Source organism: Polypterus senegalus, chromosome 11 (assembly GCF_016835505.1).
Source record: "Polypterus senegalus isolate Bchr_013 chromosome 11, ASM1683550v1, whole genome shotgun sequence".
Lineage (NCBI taxonomy): Eukaryota > Metazoa > Chordata > Cladistia > Polypteriformes > Polypteridae > Polypterus > Polypterus senegalus.
In genome coordinates, this window is record NC_053164.1 from 99,534,246 (window position 1) to 99,547,749 (window position 13,504).

General features: G+C 37.0%; 1 protein-coding gene across 2 annotated transcripts in view; it reads left to right on the forward strand.

The window, feature by feature from the left end:
- LOC120539362 (potassium channel subfamily K member 4-like) overlaps positions 1–13,069 on the forward strand; it is a 79,362-nt gene extending 66,293 nt beyond the window's left edge. For both annotated transcript variants that reach the window (XM_039769359.1, XM_039769360.1), the window contains exons 5-7: positions 2,641–2,827; positions 8,756–8,898; positions 9,189–13,069. In XM_039769359.1, coding sequence (XP_039625293.1) covers positions 2,641–2,827; positions 8,756–8,898; positions 9,189–9,782 — 924 coding nt within the window. In that variant the 3' untranslated portion in view covers positions 9,783–13,069. The remainder of the gene's footprint in view (positions 1–2,640; positions 2,828–8,755; positions 8,899–9,188) is intronic.
- The last annotated feature ends 435 nt before the right edge of the window (positions 13,070–13,504 follow it).

The window sequence follows — 13,504 nt, forward strand, 5'->3', positions numbered from 1 at the left end:
CTGCGTTCACAGTCAGTTCACGTGAGCCACTCGGAGTACATGCATCAAAGGTTCTCAGCTGTGCTTGTGCTATCTCGTTGATGTCCACGGCTTTATTTAATGTTTTCTAAGACCGGCACTTAAAAGTTTCTCTCGCAGTTTCGCTGAGTTTGTGTCAAACACCACCCTGACCATCTCATCTTCCTCTGCATAAGCACAGTCCTTCACCTGCAAATATTTAGCAGCAGAGTGTTTCTATTGGATTGCCGCTGATGGACAGTCTTATATGGGCAGGCACTCAATTACGTGGGAGGCGTGACGATGAGGGACGCAACTCCGCCTCACACGGTGACGGAGCTGCAGGCTATGGCCAGCATATATGTACATAAGTAGGTTCCAGTTATGACTGTTACGTGTAGAATTTCGAAATGAAACCTGTCTAACTTTTGTAAGTAAGCTGTAAGGAATAAGCCTGCCAAATTTCAGCCTTCTACCTACACGGGAAGTTGGAGAATTAGTGATGAGTCAGTGAGTGAGTGAGTGAGTGAGTCAGTCAGTCAGTGAGGGCTTTGCCTTTTATTAGTATAGATATAAGCATTTCAAGCATTTAATTAACTGTTTGGACTGGCTAAATGTGCTTACAACTTTATTGTCTGGTTATGGCTATGGCAAAAAAAAATATGAAGCTTGGAAATACAACTGATGAAAAAATAAAATCTAATGCTTGAGTGAATGATGTAAACAAATGAAAATCATTAATATATAATAATAATAATAGTAATAAAATAGTCATCCATCCCTGTTCTAAACTTGCTTTATCCTTAGCAGTGTTGCAGGGAAGCTGAAAACTAAGGGCACAAAGCGGTGTGGTCATAAATAATTAAAATTACTACTAATAAACCATTCCAAAGAGTAGAGTTTCCAATTAAATTGCGTTTTGCATTGATCATCAACAAAAGCCAAAGTTATTCACATGGAAAAGCAGAAATTGATCTTCAGCAGAAATATTATTCACATTGGCAATTGTACACTACCATTTATAATAATAATAATAATAATAATAATAATAATAATAATAATAATGAATTTTATTTATAGGGCACTTTACATTAGTAGTAAATCTCAAAGTACTACATAAAAAGTTTAAACAAAGGCAAAGCAAGATAAAAACAGAGATAAAACAACAATTAGTAGCATTCTTGTTAATAAGCTTTCCTAAATAGAAAAGTCTTTAGCTGTTTTTTTAAAACAGCCCACAATCTCCTGTGTTCTCAGGCACTCTGGTAGGGCATTCCAGAGCCGTTGAGCAGCGGCTGCAAAGGCTCGGTCACCCATTGTACGAAGTTTGGTCACAGGGGGGTGAAGGCAGTGGGTATTTGCAAAACGGAGGTTTCTTGCAGTGGATTTTAGTATAAGGAGTTCCTTAAGATATTGTGGAGCATTTCCATGGATACACTGGTGAGTAAACAAACAGAGTTTGTATTTGATATGGAGGTGGATAGGGAGCCAATAAAGTGACCGAAGGATTGGTGAAATGTGTTCATATTTCCGCACCCTCATCAGGATTCTTGCAGCACTATTTTGAATTTGTTGGTGCTTTTGAAGGCTCTTGCTGGGGATCCCGATGAGGAGTGCATTACAATAATCCAGCCTGGATGAGACAAAGGCATGAACCAGCTTTTCAGCATCACTGAGGGAGAGGTAGGGATGGAGTTTGGCTATGTTTCTGAGATGAAGGAATGCAATTTTACAAAGGTGATGACGTGTATCAAATGACAGATGGGAGTCTAACCTGACACTCAGATTTGTAACAGAAGGGGAATGGGTAATGGTACAGTCAGAAACGGAAATACAATTTACAGAGGATCGAAGTTGATGGAGGGTGCCAATTTAAAGACCTTCAGTTTTAGTGCTGTTCAGCTTGAAGAAGTTCTTGGACATCCAGACCTTAATCTCATCCAAGCAAGAGGAAAGAGTTGATGGAGGTGTAAAAGAAGTTGAATTCAGTCTCACATAGAGCTGCATATCATCGGCATAGCAATGGAATGAAATGTAAAATTTAAAACTTTTTCCTTTTTCAAAGTAAGGTGGTATGATAATAACTCAGTAAGACATTGCACCACGCACTTAAATCAGTAATGAATAAAGCTGCAGGTCTTTGCATTTTTACATTAAACTTGTTATTTACTATACCTCAAGGCCAATGTTGGATTAGCCGATGAAATGATCACACAGATCTTATCGTCTTATATTCAAAGGGTATAAGGATTGTCACTTCATGTTAGTACAAATTGCCACAGTAATGTTTACAACACACCATCATCACCATTTTCCTAATGTTGAATGGAATGCTGTTAGTCTGTCATTTTTATGAATGCATATCTAAAGCTGAGCAGACGGGTTCTTCTGACATCATTTTAAAATAAATTGCAACATAAATACTGAGACTAAAACTAAGGCAAATCAAATGTAGGAACATGTATGTAAGGTTAAAGACAAGACATTTGATTAATTGTCAAATTTTGGCAGCCTCTCATTTCTTTATTAGTCTGTTTTTGATGATGCTAAATTGAAGCAAACCAGGTCTGACAAGAGATGCTTTCGTCTGAAATAAAATTTTAAATCTCATTGTCTCTCTGTTTTTCTCTTTCTGTCTCTCAGAAATGGCATGTCAGCCCTACAGTTGTGCGAGTGATCTCTGCTGTACTATTTATCCTGATCGGCTGCTTACTGTTTGTTGCCTTACCAACAGTCATCTTCCAGAAAGTAGAGGAATGGACTTTTCTAGAGGCAGTATATTTTGTCATCATCACTTTGACGACTGTTGGATTTGGGGACTATGTTGCAGGTAACCACTGCTGATAAAAGTTAACATGTTGGGGTGTGTGTAATACTTTGAAGTAAATAAATAAGAACAGTGGGAGTCCTGATAAAGCCAGATTGAGAAAATATCAGGTTAGTTAATTACTGCAATTTTTCCTTATTTAGCAGACAAGTTTATCTAATGTGATTTTTTAAAATCTAAATGCATGCATTTTAGTGCTTTAAATGGCATTGCAAAATTAACAAGAAATACAGAAAAACACCCAGGTGGAGTGGGTGTTTATTCATTCATAATCATATTCATTTTTTGTGGCCTTTTTAGACAAAGTTTACATTAATTGTTAGTTTTCTAGAATTCAATGTCACTGTCATATCTTTCCGTTAAAAAATAATTAATGTTTCTCACCAAATGCAAGGCCATTATTATTTATTTTGGACACTGCCATTTTTGAGTAACACATCCCATGATCCTCCAGGATTGTTTCATTGAACCAAGATTTATGGATAGCATTTAGGAACTGTTGACAAATCAGCTAGGCTTTTGGTTAAAACTTTAGTGTAATTCTTTTAACCGAGTCTTTTCTCCTGGCCCTTCTCTAAAATTTTTTTCTGTTTCTTTTGAGACAGTAGGATGGTACAATGCCGAGATTTCTGCATGGGTCACATTACCAACAATCTTCAGGTTAGGTTATTAGCGGACTCTAAGTTAGCTTCATGTGAGTAAATGGGGGTGTTTGTGATTGTGCTCTGCAATATACTGGTGGCCTTTCCAGGAACTGCTCACATCCTACTGAAGATGGCATCAGCTTCCTGAACTAAAAAAAAAAGCTGCTTAGAAAATGGATGCATGAACAAATGAGGTAGTGTGAAGTCTAGGGAATTCTTTCCTGAGATGAGCATAAAATATGTTTTTATGATTCTCCTGCTTGGCACTCACAATTGATAGATCTTAATAAGGGAAAACATGCACTTTTGAGTATCAGCAGCTGAGGAAAGCACATGGCAAACAGTGACAATCCTGACTTTGTGTTGTTCAAAGTCAATCTGTTCTAATTTGAGGCACTGAAGAGACTTGTCCATTCACAACATTACAGGGTGTGTGAATTATTCAAGTTATCTGTGGGTGAACTTCACACTGCCATGGGATTTTAGAGCTTAAACATACTACAGCTCCATTAAGCTGGGTCAAAACTGTTTATAAAGAGTTATAATTGGTTGCAGAGGTGTTTTCGTTCAAGCTTAACTAAGCTAGTTTAACACGTAATGGCAGACTGTAGAGGTTATTGAATTACTGCATGTATTGATGTTCTTAGTACTACCCCTGCTCATTAACCTCCTTCTTAATGGTTGCCCTCATGCTCTCATGCGCCCTATGATTCATATTGGAGTTATTAGTCTTATGCGACTTAAACAACTGCTGTTTTTCCTTTGCTGCCTCTTTTTCATGTCCTTGTTAACTCATTGCAGAGTTTTTTTTTTAATTTATATTAATTCCAAATTTTTGGATGTACCTGTGCTGCATTATATGTAAAACGTTTTTAAACCTGTTTCACTGCTCCTCAATGGACTCCAGACTTAAAAGCTCGTCCCAGTTTACCCCCCTTAGACTTTGCAACCTCTGTTCAAAATTTTCCCTACCAAAGTTAAACTCAACAGTTTGGGTTTTTGCATGTGCACTCTGCCAAAACACTGAAAATTGTATTATATTATGGTCACTTAACCCTAATGGTTCAATCACCTCCGTACCCTCAATTCTGTCCTGATTATTACAAAATTCAAAATCTTGACAGGCTTCCCCCATGTTGATGAATTAACATACTGTGTTAAGAAACAGTCACTGATTATGTCTAAAAACTCTGGTCTTGTGTTGCACTATTTGCAAGGTTACCCCAGTTAATATTTGGGTAGTTAAAGTCCGTCAATGACTATAATGTCCCTGTGTAAACTTGCCTTTATAATAATATTAAAAAGGTGCACATTGAAATTACTGTCTGCATTGCAGGATCAAATGCACACTCCTAAAATAAGGCCTCTTTCCATAATGCTTTCCAGACGCATCCAGATGTCCTCACTAAGATTTGGGTCAACCTCCAACTAAAGAAGACTTGCATTTACTGTAAATTCTGTTTGAAATAAGTAATAACCCTCAACGTTTTATGTTCTCTGTATTGTTCCTAAAAGTGTGTATCCAACTATTTTATTATCCTCATCTTTGTTATTTAGCCAGGTAAATTAATAAAGGAATTATTAAGGAAATGTGATGGTGCAGGAATCTGAATTTTGTGATGATAATGTTAGTGCTAGAGTCACTCCTGTTTATGTGTGTATGTATGTATGTATCATAAATGACAGATGACATGATTGAAGTGTTTAAACTTATGAATGGAATCAGTGGATTGAGAATGTTACTTTAAAATGACTTAAGAAAAAACACAGGGGCATACTGTAGATGGAAATTTGTTAAGGGTAAATTTCAAGAAAACATGAAGAAATTGTTCTACACCCAGAGAATCATAGACACATGGAATGACTTAATGTGTAATGTGGTGGACTGCAGGACTTTAGAGACCTTCAAAACCAGACTTGATGCTGTTGTGGAGGAATTAAGTGGATAGGACTGTTGACTGTAGGAGTGTTGTTGGGCTGAATGGCCTGTTCTCATCTAAATTTTTCCGTTGTTCTAATGTACCTTTTAGATGTGGGATATCACAAGAATCTAATGAAGCCCTGTCCTTTTTTCCCTTTACATGCTTCCCCTTGAGTTGACCGGCATTCGCTACAACATTCAATACAATTGCTATGCTAATGATACACAGCTCTGTTTTCCATTACAACCTGGATATCACTCCTCTCTGACGGCTCTTTCTAATTGTCTTTAGGATGTTAAAAACTGGATGGAGTTTAACTTCCTCTCGCTTAATGAGAGCAAAACTGAAATAATTTTTTTTGGTCCCCCAGCTACATTAAAAACCTTAAAGATCAATTTGGTTCCCACTCTGTACATCTTGGCCCACACGTTAAAAATGCTGGTGTTATCTTTGACCGTTCATTGAAATTTGACAAACAAATAAGTGCAGTTATAAAGGGGAAGATTTTCCAGTTAAGATCAATTGCGGGCGGCACTGTGACGCAGCCTTGCAGTTAGGAGACCTGGGTTTGCTTCCCAGGTCCTCCCTGCATGGAGTTTGCATGTTCTCCCCATGTCTGCGTGGGTTTCCTCCAACAGTCCAAAGACATGCAGGTTAGGTGCATTGGCGATTCTAAAATGTGCTTAGTGTGTGTGCGTGCCCTGCCCGGGGTTTGTTTCCTGCTTTGCACCCTGTGTTGGCTGGGATTGGCTCCAGCAGATCCCCGTGACCCTGTAGTTAGGATATAGCGGATTGGATAATGGATGGATGAATGGATCTATTGCTACATGCAAGCTTTTATCACATGCAGACTGGACTATTATAATTCTCTGTATCTGAGGCTGCCACAAGCTTCCATTTTCCAGTGCCAACCACACTATACTGGCTACTAGTAAAATTTAGAGTCCAGTTTGAGACATTTTTTTTATTATTTGTTTTTAAAATCCTACATGGTCTGGCTCAACAGTATATCTCCAGTCTTACACTTACCCAAGTTGTCTTAGATCATCAACCATCAATTGTTGTTCATTCAAAAGTCATGTCTAAAATTAAAAGGTGATTGTGCTTTTTCTATTGCTGCACCCAGGCAGATAATTTAGATTATCCCTGTCTACTGACACTTTCAAATGTCACTTGAATGTCCCTTTTATTCATTAGCTCTTGATTTTGCTTAATCTAATATCTTGGTTTGGCTTGTTTTTACTGTTTTTATTTATTCTTTCCTAATTGTTTTTATTATTATTTTACTTGATTGTTTTCTTATTTAGTTGCATATTGTTTTTATTTTCTTTTGCTTTTGTGTATTTGATGTATTTCTAGTGTATTCACTTCACTGGTTATAGCACATCACTTTGGTAAAACTAATGTTGTTTTTAAAATGTGCTTTATAAATAAAATTACTTGACTTGCTTATTTCTAGTGATTTCCATAAGCATATCTCTCTATTATAAAAAGAAATCCTAGAAGTAAGGCGACGATACGTGATCTTCTCGGAAGTTATCGGTAGACATTTAAAAGACCCATGAGACAAAAGAGACTTGCCACAGAGCATCTCGCGGGGACCTTAAACATGAGACTTGGTGCCAAGAGATTGTCCCAGGGCCGTCTCGCAGGGATGTGGAACATGAGATTCTTGAAAGGCACTCCCTGCTTACAAAAGATATCATATAAGAGCACACCCATCAAAAACACTCAGTCGTGTAAAAAGCACGTAATACACACAGATCCTGTGCTCTCAGCACATATAAAGCATATAAGGACAATACGGAGAATAGAGACCCAAAGGCGTTGGAGAGAAAATAAGGCAGATAAGAGATTATGAAAGCAGTGGAATTCAAAAGGCTCAAACAAACGATGGTGCGACACACATGCAGAGAAAGGTACAGAATATGAAAGCAGTAAAATTCAAAAGCATTGTAGCGTCCCAGCCAGGTTAAGGCCTTTTTGGTTTTAAGTGACTGTTCGGTCCAATTGAGGGAGGGTGGAGTACAGCACGGAAGACTGATAGCAGGGTATTGATTGATGCGGTTAAGGGGGCAAGACGCAGGGGATGAGGGATTGGAGAGGGTGCTAGAAAGTTGTGTTTCGGGTTGCGAAGTCAGCGATTGTTCAAGTAAACCTTTTGTGACACTTTATTACGTCAGTCGGTATAGTATCAAAGAAAAGATAGAAAAGTTTGCATTACCGAAAAACAAACGGTGATTAATCATCAGAACCAGGTGTAACTGAAAAAAGAGCACGACAAATCAAGGTCAGAAATAAAAGGCAAAGAGTTGACAACAAAGTCATTTCGCATTCGCATCATTCAATGCAAAAAAGGTGGATTTACACAATAATAGACCATACGCTATGAGACTCTGTGGTCCCGGGAACAGTTAAAGCAATGACAAGTTGAATTTCAAAGAATACACAATTCGGTCAGGTGTATATTTATGATCACGGAGAAGCGATGCAAATTTTAACAGGCAAAAAGAAAGGTAATGTATATATTCCGAGAACATCATTACACATCAATGGAGATTGCGATATGCCATTCGTATTAAAATGTTTACAGTTTACCATGAGGATAGCTTTTGCTATGACAATCAATAAATCACAGGGACAAACATTAGAAAAAGTCAGATTATTTATTAGAGAAACTGAAACAATATTCACTAAAAGGCAGTTATATGTTGCGTTGTCACAATGTGTCTCCAAAAAATATTGGTTTTAATGAAGCTTCTAAGTAAAAGTGCAAATAATGAAATTGTAACAATTCCAAAGAAAAAAAATAAAAATTGTATATCCGATTAACCAAACACAGGGGTTGGCGAGCAAAGCGAGCAGGGGGCAAAGCCCTCTAGTTACACGACATTTTAATATATAGTTTGGCTGGAAGAATACGGCTTCCACTTTTGTTGATGCCTTTGAGAACCTGGTTTAAGTCCCCACATAATCCTTACATTTCAGGCCTAGAGAGGTTTGTCCTTCTTTTCATGAGCAAATGAAGAAATGTTGCTGCACTACTATAGAAAATTAAGCATGTGTAGTATAAGTATACACATGACTTCATATTGAACTTGATTTTGTTATTGTTTTGATTAATGATATTTTAGAATTTCCTTTAAATGATCGATCTGTTGCTGTGTAAATAACAGCTAAAGCATACATGTGAAAATGCATAAAAATTAAATGACTTACCCCAGTACTAGTTTTTTATGGTCTTCACTTACAAGTTGAAATAAAATAGGATTTGGACTTATAACCATCTGTAGAAATTACACTACAGTTTATCAGAAATAAATTAATTCTGACGTAGATCTGTCTTTGTTCTGCACTTCATGCAGGTGGTACAGGGAATGATAATGAGAGTCACTGGTATAAACCCCTCGTGTGGTTTTGGATCTTACTGGGATTGGCATACTTTGCCTCCATTCTGACCATGATTGGGAACTGGTTAAGGGTACTATCCAAAAAGACCCGTGCTGAGGTGAGCATCCTTCTATGCAAAGTCATTTACTTGTGTGTGCAATTTATCTTATATAACTGGTACATCCCCATCATCATCTATGATCATGAGCTTTGGGTAATAATCAAAAAATAAGACTGCTGCTATGAGACAACAAAAAAAGCCGGTTTCGCGAATTTCCTTGGCTTCATGAAAGTGTGAGGAGCTCAAAAGACTTGAGGACTTCAGAATTTGACATGACTTTAGAATTTTTGTTTTGGTGAAGTATTATTTTGCAGTAACCTTTAACTTCTTTCTCTTATAATTAACAGATGGAAGGACTGACAGCACATGCTTCCAATTGGACACAAAACATGTCAGTGGACCTAAAACATCGTGGTATGGATCTGAATGAACGTTTCCAAAAAGGAGGATTTAAAATTAGTCGTAAGGGAAAACCAAACACAGAAACCCTTCTCAAAGAAAATGCGCTTAGGAGTGATTATCTGTCAACCACAAAAGAGGAACAGAATCAGGAGGAGGAGGAAGAGGAAGAGGAGGAGGTGGGAAGTATGTATGATGTAGATTTCAAGGAGAAGTCTTGCTCTGGTTCATTGGATTCAAGGGAAATGAAGTCTAGACCAGTAGAGGAACCTGTCATTGAAGAAATGAATGAGAAGGATTGTTCATTAGATAAGGACATAGACTGTTCCAAGCCTTTGGACTGCCTTTGGGAAAATCTAGCATTCATTGATGAGTCCTCAGATGCTCTAAGTGATCACCCAGACGAAGTAGTCGGCAAGAGCCACAAACGAAGGAAACAGAAGAGAGTTCGAGTAATTCACAGGCAGAAAGAGCCTAATGGAGATATTTCACATGGCTGGGGTAGCCTTAACCGAAACAGGGACAAAGGAGAGAACCCCTGAGCTTCCCTTTCAGCTGTATGTCAACTCTCTCAACATTTTCTATGGCTTGACCTTTGGCTGTAATTGCTTGTGGGCACATAAATTGTATTTATGTGGCAGTCAGGTCCATTGGGCAAAATCTTAATTATCTAGGTTTGGGTCTTATGGTAAAGAGAAACCTGAGCAGCCTTTGAAATGGAAGCTAGCTCAAGGTATCAATCATGGTAAGAACTTTTGTCAAGAAACACAGTTTGAATACATTTGATGGTCCACTGAATCACAAAATGTTTTCTCTTAAAATGTTTGTTGTTAAAATATTTTTTTCTACTATAAAGAATATAAATTGGAACTATTTAGGATTATTGCTTAGAGGGTTACACATAAGCATTAAGCAGATGAATGAAGCAATGGCCTTTTTTAATGTGTCAATTTTTTGTTCACTGGTGAATGTTGTACATTTCACAAGTAACAAGGAGGTGGCCTTTGGCTTATGACTTTTGTTTCCTAATGGTATTTTTGTTTGCTGTTCAGGGTGATGTGTTGTTGGGTGATGGTAATGCTGGGATTCAAATTAAGAGAAAATTAACGCATGAATTATTGTACTGTTTAGTTCCTTTTGTTTTGCTTCACTGTGCTTTATTAAATTGCATAGCATCAGAGGGCTGTGCATTTTGCACTAGGCCTGGCCACTTTCAACAGAATAGCACGTAACACATCTTCATGCAAAAAATATTTCTTTGATGAGACTTCAGTCACTGAGAAACTGGTGTGTTTTGAAAATGCTCGAGAAAAGTTTAACTTCATTATGATTTGTGACAATGATGAAATATTACTGTGTGTGTATTACTGCTGCCTTTTCCAGTTTAACATTTGGAAAGCTACCAGGATTTGTAATAACCTCGACCCACAACCCCTATTCATTAAGGGTCTCAAATAATGGTGAATTGGGTTTTGTATATTGTACTCAGAGTCAAATATTTCATCAGCTGAACACATGACAGCATTTTAGATGCATAATTATCTTTTAACAAGTTTTTTTTTATGTTTTGAATTAAGATCAGATAGACTTACTGTAAAAATTCAATACATTTCGCATAAATCTATTTCCCATATTGTTCAGATGAAATTCAGAGCCACTTTAAATGGAGTATCATTTTAGTCTCCTATTCATATCTGAATAATGAATTTCAAAGTTTTTGTGTGCCTTAATATATTACACTCTTCAGCAATTGCCTCATGGGAGTTAAATATGTTTGCTACTACAAAAACTTTAGCCTGCCTTTGAAGAGGATCAGTGATAATGTGTCATAGTTGTTGGGATTTTCCAAATAAGTCCTGACAGACCACTTTTAATTAATTAAGCATCAGGTATTTTAGGGTCATTCCTCAAGGGAATTCAGGTGCACTAAAGTCAAACATGGTGAGACAAAAGATCAATGGTAATGTTAATCAGAAAGGGCTAAACTTGTAGACAGATCCAAAACCAGAACTGTAAACCTTGATATTCCTAAGGAGAAAAAAAACTGTTTTTTTTCACAAATGTTGTCTTTACTGTATATTTGTTTATTTTTACAAATTTCTGATTCTGTAGCCATCTTTAATAATATGGCCACCCTGTTAGTTAGTGGTTATGTGGCACGTGCATCACTTTCCAAGCAAGCGCATATCGTGATACCAACAAGATTCATGAAACGTCGGGCAATGAACACTAGAATAAAAAAAATGTAAAAAAAACAAATATGCAAAATGGAAACAGCAATAAAAGTATCATGCAAAATGGAAACAAAATTATGTCAGTTAATTAATTAACACATTGCAAAGCAAACACAGAACAACAGCAAGCCTGACTTAAATATCAGGAGGTGGCATGAATTCATTTACCACTTTTGCCTTAATATTTTCTAAAGTAGAAAGTCAGACAAGGGTCCAAATTTATCAAGTATCTCAGAATTACACCTAGGAATTGCACTAAATATATGAGTAGAATAAGAATTTGTCCTACCTCAGAGCCTGTGTCCTTGTCCCAGTAGGAGGCCACAGCTAGAAATGAAGCAAATTAACACTCATGATGACATTTTATAGTTATCTGATGCTAACAGTGAAGCTTCGCCACAAAGATGATAATAATAACGATATTAATAATAATACTAATAATATTCAAAGTAGAAGATGAAGAGAGAGAAGATGGATACTGCGCTAATTGTTACCACTTTGCAACATCATGAATAACACTGTTAACGAACACTGACATGCAAAGACCAAAACATGCACAGAATGAGAGTTTATACTAATAATGGGCACATTTAATTAATGATCCACAGCCATACTTCCTGATGACAGGCACGTTTATTTAACAATGAACGATCCATAGTCATACTTTCAGAAGAATCACTTTCCTACTGATACGGCCATGGGAACTGTCTTGTAAAGTAACAATTATGCTGAAACTAGCCATGACTATTTCTGCACTGTTTTTTGAAATTGTGTTCATCAACTGCATTTAAAAGGTATCATTTTAAAGAGATCTACACATTGGTAAGGATTAACAAATAGTGAGTAATTTGAGCCCAGAAAGGCCTAAGCTTGTAATCCTGGGTATGATTTATAACAAGTGACACACAAACACCATCTAAACTTTGAGATAATTATATAAAAGGTAATCAGCCAGAGAGTGTGCCATTCATTGGAAAGCAGTATTTAGGAGGAACTAGTAAATTGTGGGTGAAAGTCAAACAGCAGTGTTGCTGGTATTTAAACCTGTAGTCATACTGCAGAACTAAACAATGTGAGATGCTTGTCCACACAGAATGTTTCATTTTCATAATAAACATAAGATCTGGAATACTGTGTGTGAGAAAAAAAACTTTTTGAAATAAGGATGCATTTCTATTCATGGGGCTGCACTGAGAGAAGCATAAAATAAATACACACTGATCAGCTACAGTATATGCCCTGCAATTTCTACAGTATTTGTTTATCCAAATATTAAAACCATCATTCCTTTTGTCCAGGAAATTTTAGGGTTCTAACTTTGTAAACCGAAAGGCATTATGCAGTGTTAACAGTATGTAAGCACTACTGTAGTGAGGCACCCTTCAGGCATGAACAACTCAGTGGTGCTCATTTTTAACTCAATTCCATTTCATAAGCAATTTGTCCTAAGAGTTCAAGTTCATTGTCATGTGCATATTGTACAATGGAATTCTTACTTGCATGTTTCCTAATTTCATGATGGGACAAAATTGGTAATTTGTGTTGTCCGCATAAAACAAGCCAATACAACATAAATAAAGCACCCTTGGATCATTTGTTTTCATTCTGACTGCATTATTTCAATAATTCGCAGGAGTATTCTGTGGGTAATATTAATTTCTAAAGGTGTTTTGAATTCCAGACGTATGCCTCCTGTATGTTAGTGTGCTACAGTATGTCTTTGTCTATTTGTTGGTTTCCCCCAGCATTCCAAACACTGTCCCAGTGTTGATGGACCACATCTGTGATTTTTCTTTGGTGGTCCAGGATACCATCTGTGTTCTGTTCCGACATTGTGCCCAATCCTATCAGTCTATGTTGCAATTAAAAGTACTTTGTACAAAATTGGAAGGGTGAGTATGAAAATGTATGAGTATTTATGTTACGTACAGTACTTCACAGTGGTAATCAGAAGGGCTCAGACCTCTGCACTTTCTGCACACTCCATTGTACTTTAGTTTTATTTTTAAATGACTAGGGGGCTTTGCCCC